Genomic DNA, 8,061 nt, shown 5'->3' on the forward strand with positions numbered 1-8,061 from the left:
AGTTATATCAGATAAATAAAAGCATACACATGTTTTAGTGTGGCAACCATTTAATTGGAATAAGTAACGTTTAAAAATATTAGAAGCCATTTCTTATCGATAGTTTTGTGGTAAACATTTATATTTTCTTAACGAAAACATAATGACCTCAAGTCTTAAGAAGTGAAGTTGGATAACGCGAATTAACTTATTAATTAGATATACTCATTACATCAGCTACTTCTTAAATAAGTTTTATACAAAAAAGAAATCCGATACATATACAACTTTCCCAATATGTTATACACGTTAATAATTGAAATTGAAGAAAGAATAATTGGCTGGAGAAAGGGAATATATAAAACAATTTAAAATTGGATATGACACACATATCTTAGTTTTAAATTGGTGTGTTTGGTGTCTCCCATTTGTTAAATTTCCTTTCTATAAAATGCAACAGTTGAATACAAGAATCCCACAACCCCAATTTCCTCTCCATAACCAAAATAACTTGTTCATTCTTCATCTTCTACGATGAAAACCTTTCTGTTTTTAGCAACTGTTGTTGTGGGCGTCTTTGTTTCAGGGGTGTATAGCTACACAAAGTCTGAAGTTACATCATGGTGCAACCAGACACCCCACCCACAACCGTGTGAACATTTCTTGAGCACAAACTCAAACTATGGTTCCATCAAACAAAAACCAGACTTTCTGAAAGCTTTATTGAAAGTCACATTAGATCGAGCAAAATATGCAGGGTCGCATACTTTGACTCTCGGCCCTAAATGTCGTAACAATCGTGAGAAGGCTGCATGGTCTGACTGCCTTGAGCTCTACGAATACACCATCTCGAAGATCAACAAGACTGTTGATCCTTACCAAAAGTGTAACAAAGTCGACATCCAGACATGGCTAAGCACAGCTCTCACTAATATAGAAACGTGCAAAGCTGGATTCGAAGAGCTTGGTGTTAGTGACTATGTGTGGCCATTGATGAACAATAACGTATCGGCTTTGATTAGCAATACGTTGGCCATGAACAAAGGAGGGAATACTTCAAGTTCAAAATACAGTGCTCCAAAAGTAGGGTTTCCAACTTGGGTGAAGCCTGGTGATCGGAAGTTGTTGCAAACGTCAACACCTAAGGCTAACATGGTGGTGGCTCAAGACGGTTCTGGTAACTACAAGACCATCCGTGACGCCATAGCTGCTGTGCCAAAGAGGTCGGGGAATGGAAGGTATGTGATACATGTGAAGGCAGGTGTTTATAAAGAGAATATCGAAATCGGTTCAAAATTGAAGAACATAATGATTTTTGGAGATGGTATTGGTAAAACTATCATAACAGGAAGCAAAAGTGTTGGAGGAGGCACCACCACCTTCAAATCAGCCACTCTTGGTAATTAATTAAGCCAAATTAACACAAATAAAGGTCCCTATGATCATGTAATTCTAATCATTATCTTTTTTCTTTTTCTAATGAATTTCAGCGGTGGTTGGAGATGGGTTTATTGGTCGGGGCTTCACCGTAAGAAACACTGCCGGCCCACAAAACCACCAAGCCGTGGCGATGCGAAGCGGTTCTGATCTTTCGGTGTTTTACCAGTGCAACTTCGAAGGGTATCAAGACACATTATACACCCACTCAGATCGACAATTCTACAGAGAATGTGACATTTATGGCACAGTTGATTTCATTTTTGGCAACGCCGCCGTGGTTTTCCAGAACTGCAACATTTACGCCCGTAAACCACCAAACAAGACCAACACGTTGACTGCTCAGGGCAGGACTGATGAAAACCAAAACACCGGAATTTCAATCCAAAATTGTCGTATCACGGCGGCTCCCGACCTGAAAGGTGTCTCCGGTGTTAAGACGTACCTGGGTAGACCATGGAAGCAATACTCGAGGACGGTTTTTCTCAAGTCAAACCTTGATAGCTTGATTGACCCCGCCGGATGGATGCCATGGAGCGGGAATTTTGCACTTAGTACGTTGTATTATGGCGAGTATATGAACACCGGGTCTGGTTCCTCCACCGCTAAAAGGGTGAATTGGAAAGGTTACCATGTCATCACCAGTAGCTCTGAGGCGGCGAAGTTCACCGTTGGGAATTTCATTGCCGGAGGTTCTTGGTTGCCGACAACCAACGTGCCATTTACTTCCGGTCTGTAATTCAATTGTTTATATGTTGTAATTTTTTCTCTCTCTTTATTTCTATCAAATTAATTTCTTGGATTATTATAAGAATCTTTCGGTATATTATTTAAATTTGAAAAAACATCATAAATGGTCCCTGTGGTTTCCCAAAATCTGAAGTTTAGTCCCTGTCGTTTAAAAACGTCATAGATGGTCCCTGTGCTTTCAAAACTTTTGACGATTGGTCCTTATTGCTAACTCCGTTAAATTTGTCCGTTAACTAAAGGGGATTTTCGTCTTTTCACGATCACAGGGACCATTTATGAAGTTTTTCTCTTATTTACAAAGGGGTCTCTCTCTCTCTCTCTCTCTCTCTCTCTCTCTCTCTCTTTGACGCCTGCTTCCCCCTCCTTTGTTTCCCTCTCTCACACAGTGTACAAAAAATTGAAGCTTTCATGGTGTCATGATTCATCGGCTACCGACTGCACCCATCGTGGTAAATCAAACGCCCCACCGTACCCAGCCCACCATGCTCAACAACTGCTAGATCGATGTTGATTTCTCCCTCTCCGGCAAATCTGAGTCGGCAACCCTTTTCCATTCAGTTGACTTCCAATCGTCAACCCCTTTCAAATCTGTTAATCGTCGGTGTGGGTCCGGCGGTGCTTGGGCTTTCTTTAATAGGCAACTCCGATAAGGGTTAGATCGATAAAACCGGACCTTGAAACACCGACAAGGGTTAGATCGACGAGGTTTCACATCAACGGTGAGAGGGATAATCGGAGAAGGACGACTGGCGGTGGTTGATTCCATTAAACATACCAGAGAGAGACACCCAAGGAACTAAAAAAAGTATCAAACTAGAAATCGGACCCCCCCTTCGATTCATAGAATCCGATCGACAAACAAAGTCACCCAACGTCGCATCCTCCTTCTCCTTCTTCTAATCTCGATCACAGTTCTCCTTTATGAATAGACTAGCCTCTTCTTTTATCTTTTATTTTTTACATTTGCAACTATTAGGGATGATGATAATGGAGGAATATGGGAGGTCTTTGGTGATTGAAGGTGACGTTGGGTAGTGATGTTTGTGTGGGTGGTGTAGGGGGATGAAGAGGAGAGAAGAAGTTGATGAAGGTAAGTGAATGGAGACTGGAATTAGAAAGTTGTGAAGGTTTGTTTGAAGGTCAATTGCTATGGGTTTATGGAGTAGGACTGTAGGGTAAGGTGGCTGGAAGTTTTGAGGAAATAAGGGTGGTGATGGGTGGTGGTTTTGGTGGTCATGGTGGTGAAGCGGTGGCTGGAATAGAGATTGTGGAGCTGGGAACGGTGTTCGGTGATGGTGAATGGAGGAATAAGGTGATTCATGATGGTAGAAGGTGGCGATGGTTGTGTGGATCTTGGGAGGTTGATGGTGGTCATGGAGAGAGAGAGAGAGAGAGAGAGAGAGAGACCTTTAATATTAAATAATAATAATAATAATAATATTAAATAAGAGAAAAACTTCATAAATGGTCCCTGTGATCGTGAAAAGACGAAAATGTCATTTAGTTAACGGACAAATTTAACGGAGTTAGCAATAAGGACCAATCGTCAAAAGTTTTGAAAGCACAGGGACTATCTATGACGTTTTTAAACCACATAGACTAAATTTCAGATTTTGGGAAACCACAGGGACCATTTATGATGTTTTTTTCTTTAAATGTTAATCACAAATTTGTCTATTAATAAACTTGGCAAGTAACAATATTTGTCGAGAAAATTATAAATTAAAAATGAAAGAAAATGAACACAAGAAATATATTATGCTTTGCATATTTTGCTTATAAATTGATTTGTGGTTATATATTTCGTATAAAACCTTTTGTATATTTCGTAGGAAACCCTATTTTATAGGCAAATTTAAAATTATGTAAAATATTGTTCCATAAAAAACATTTAATACTTTTAATTACGTACCATTAAGTCTTCAATTAACGACAAAAATTATGTCGCACAATGGTGCATTTAATCACGTAAGTCGCCTAGTCGGACTAAGTTATATCAAATAAATACAAGCATACACATGTTTTAGTGTGACAACCATTTAATTGGAATAAGTAACGTTTAAAAATATTAGAAGCCGTTTCTTATCGATAGTTTTGTGGTAAACATTTATATTTTCTTAACGAAAACGTGTGACCTCAAGTCTTAAGAAGTGAAGTTGGATAATGCGAATTAACTTATTAATTAAATATACTCAATACACCAGCTACTTCTTAAATTAGTTTTACACATCTGGAAAAATATATTACTAAAAGTATGTTATTATTTTAGTAAAAAAAATTAAAATAGAAAACCAAAAACCAAGATTCATAGCTTAAGAGCTAAGGGTGTTGTTCCCTATTGAGCTGTTAGCATGGTTTGTTTTCTAAACCGCGCCATAAAGCCAAGATTCTTTGCCTTTGTGTATGTGCATTTTATTTTCTGATTATTATTTTTATGTTATAATTAAAAATATATCTAGAATATATCTAAATAAGGTTTAGCAAGGGGAGGAAAAGGAAAAGAAAATGATGAATGGAATAAAACACATATTTTTATTTTAGTTTATATGGTTTTGTATTTATAATTTCAATTATGCATTCCACATAAGCCCCTTTCTTTCAAATATAGAAAGTCTTGCAAACTTCAATTTAATATTAAATAATGTTTTTCATTTTAATATTTTATTTAAACTATCTTTACTAATATATATATATATATATATATATATATATATATATATATATATATATATATATAATAATAATAATATTAATAATAATAATAATACAAGTTTATGGAATTATTATCATTTGTTTACATATGTTTAGCATATAACTTAATTTTAATTTTAATTATTGATTAATTAACAAATATTAATAACTATTATTTATTTAAAATATATATGATCATAAACATATTAAATTAAAAGAAAATACAATTATTTAAACGTAATCGATAGAGTGCATAAAACTGACATCATTTTCCGTTTAACAACATATCGAGTTGCATTTCATACAACTTTCTTTGTTGTTATGACAATGTTGATGGATCAATTTCTAATAATTTCATCGCTAGTTTACTCTTTTGCCGTCCATCTTTTTTGTTATTATATTTTAAAAATATCATTTTAATTATAATAATTTAATTTATGTTTATTTATTATTGAGTAAATATTAATATTAAATATTATATATATATATATATATATATATATATATATATATATATATATATATATATATATATATATATTAATTGTTGATGTGACAGTGGGGACCACTTTTGAAAGATGTAACACTCCAAATCAGGTATGACCTTGTAACCCTTGAAATATTTCTATTATATCATAAGAGACACTTAAGTACGTTGGGCGTACTTATGAGTACGCTTAGCGTACTTGGCAAGGAGGGTCGCGGAGAGGCAGCACGTACGCTGGGCGTACATGCCAGGATGTTTAAACCCTAAAATCCGGACTTGAGACCTATATAAACACCTTTAACTCTTTTGAGCCTCACCCTTAGCAGCCTCCTTCACCTTCAAACGCCTCTGAAAACCCTAATATCATTTGTGAGTGCATTTTGAGCTGCAAGAGTGCATTTTTGGTTCTTTTAGTGTTCATCCAAGAAGAGGAAGTTGGCAAGGAAGCTTGGAGTGTCATTTGGCTTCCAGAACCTGCATATTGTCAACCTTGAGGAGCTTCTGGAGGTATAAAGCTTGCACCTTTCCATTTAAATCAATAGATCAAGCTAGGGTTTTCTAGTTTTGTCCCTTTGGTTGATTTTGGACCTCCTCTTGGGAGCTAAGCAACTCCAAAAGATGGGAATGACAAATCTGAGGTCCCTTGGTCCTTTAGAACCATACAAATTGAGTCTTGATGGGAGTTTTGGCCTCATGCATGAGTTAAAGACCTTGGAAAGGTCTTAAAGGAAGTGTTGGGTGTTTATGAGGCATGCAAAGGCATAAAGTTGCCAACTTTATGATGGGTTTTGAGCATTCTAACACTCCTATGGTGTACATGCAACCCTATAAACCTTGAATATATGTTTTCTCTAATATACATGTAAATTTGATTTTTCAAGGTTTACTTCCTAACTAGCATGGCATGGGGACTATGTAATATAAAACTAGTAGAAGTACATACCTTTCTTGTTGCTTGGATTCCTTGAAGAATTTGTGAGCCTAGCACCCCAAATGTTGTGCCTCAAATGCTTCACACAACACTACAAGACTTGGAATAACTTGAGAGAATACACTTGCACTCAAAATCGGTTATGCCCTCTTAGAACTCACTAGTCGTCACATTTTGCTAGCTATAGGGCTCCTTTTATAGTGTTGTCACAATTAGGGTTTACACATGAATGCCCTTAATTGTCATGACTCTTGATTTCTAATGATCCATGGGTTTGTAACTTCCATGAACTATCCATGGAGCTCCAAATGGTTATAACCCAACTCCATAAACCATGGATCATAAATCCACCATAAAAGATTAGATGATTGTCATAATCAACCCTACATATTTAATTAGTCTCACTTTGATCACCAAATTAATTATAAATTAATACTTGATCAACACTAATTAAATAATACTATTATTAATATATTAGAACTTATAATATATTAATAATCACAAGTGTTCTTTCTCTCATTTAGTCTATCCAAGTATTGCAATGACATGCAACCCAAATGAACCATGTCGGGTCGGGTCAAGTACATACCAAATAAAGTTATGGACTTAGACACTATATCCAACAGTCTCCCACTTGGATAAGTCTAATAACTATATTTGCAGATATGACTTCAGGATCCAACTAGCAATCGTAGCTCTTTCAAAGTCTCTCGGAACTGAGATAATAATGATACGCCATTTAAGATAAGTGATCATATAATCCTCTGCTCTCAAGATATCAGCCGGACAAACACATGGAACATGGTCTTACTTATTGTCCAACATTTGTTTCTCGATCTCTAATTTGTTTCGACATAGAACTAAATTGAACACATCAATTAGGTTCTGAACGGGCCCGATACATAAGTCAAAACCTAATCATCGAGGGGCCCAAATATCGCTTCTATTTCTAGAAGGAACAAATAAACTTCGACTCATATGCTTGTACTGACTACTTGTTGAATTATGCACAAAAGCACGTTTTATAACATCGAGTTACCAATGCGTTTTCGTACAATCAATGGATAACCAACTCATAGTCAACAACTCATATCTCTAGGTTTAAAGATTTATTTGATATTACCGTCTCACGATCACTCGAGATAAATTCCATGAAGTGATGCAAGTGAGCGTGGGTTGAATCCAATACTCAGAACTTATGAGCACTCATGAATGTTGCAGCAACTATTGCTATGTCTAATACCCTTTAGACATATCATACAAACCCAAATTCATGACAGTCTTGATTCATATCTACTTCCAACATATGACCGACTGTGGAGAGTTCGAATAAAATAATTATTTTGGAAGTCAAAACATGCAAAATTGAAACCATAGTAAACGATTAACATAAGATAGTAACACTTTACTCATAAATAAATAACAACTTTTATTTAATCATCAAAATGTCAATTACATTTTACAAGTTTCAGAAATCTAATTATTGAAACTAATATCATCCTTCAGCCCGATGCGCCTCGCATGCTGTAAATGCTTAACCCTACTCAGTCCCTTCGTGAGGGGATCTGCTGGGTTCTCATCTGATGATACCCTCTTTGCCACGAGGAGTTCTTCTTCTATTCGATGTCTGATGAAATGGTATTTTCTGTCAATGTGCCTAGATCTCCCGTGATCTCTTGGTTCCTTAGCCAAAGCAACCGCACTTTCGCTGTCATAGAAAATTTCCATTGGCTCCTTTATAGCTGGTACAACTCCAAGGTCTCCGATGAAGTTCTTTAGCCATATC

The 8,061-nt window shown here is 36.1% G+C and overlaps 1 protein-coding gene across 1 annotated transcript; it reads left to right on the plus strand.

The window, feature by feature from the left end:
* The first annotated feature begins 422 nt into the window (after positions 1 to 422).
* On the plus strand, positions 423 to 2,240 carry LOC145124100 (Plant invertase/pectin methylesterase inhibitor superfamily). Its single transcript, XM_079059320.1, has 2 exons — positions 423 to 1,378; positions 1,470 to 2,240. The coding sequence occupies exons 1-2, from the start codon at positions 514 to 516 to the stop codon at positions 2,153 to 2,155; spliced, it is 1,551 nt and encodes a 516-aa protein (XP_078915446.1). The 5' UTR covers positions 423 to 513; the 3' UTR covers positions 2,156 to 2,240.
* Positions 2,241 to 8,061: the final 5,821 nt, after the last annotated feature.

The sequence above is a fragment of the Lactuca virosa genome, chromosome 7 (assembly GCF_052849685.1).
Source record: "Lactuca virosa cultivar CGN04683 chromosome 7, Lactuca_virosa_CGN04683_v6, whole genome shotgun sequence".
NCBI classification, from domain to species: domain Eukaryota; kingdom Viridiplantae; phylum Streptophyta; class Magnoliopsida; order Asterales; family Asteraceae; genus Lactuca; species Lactuca virosa.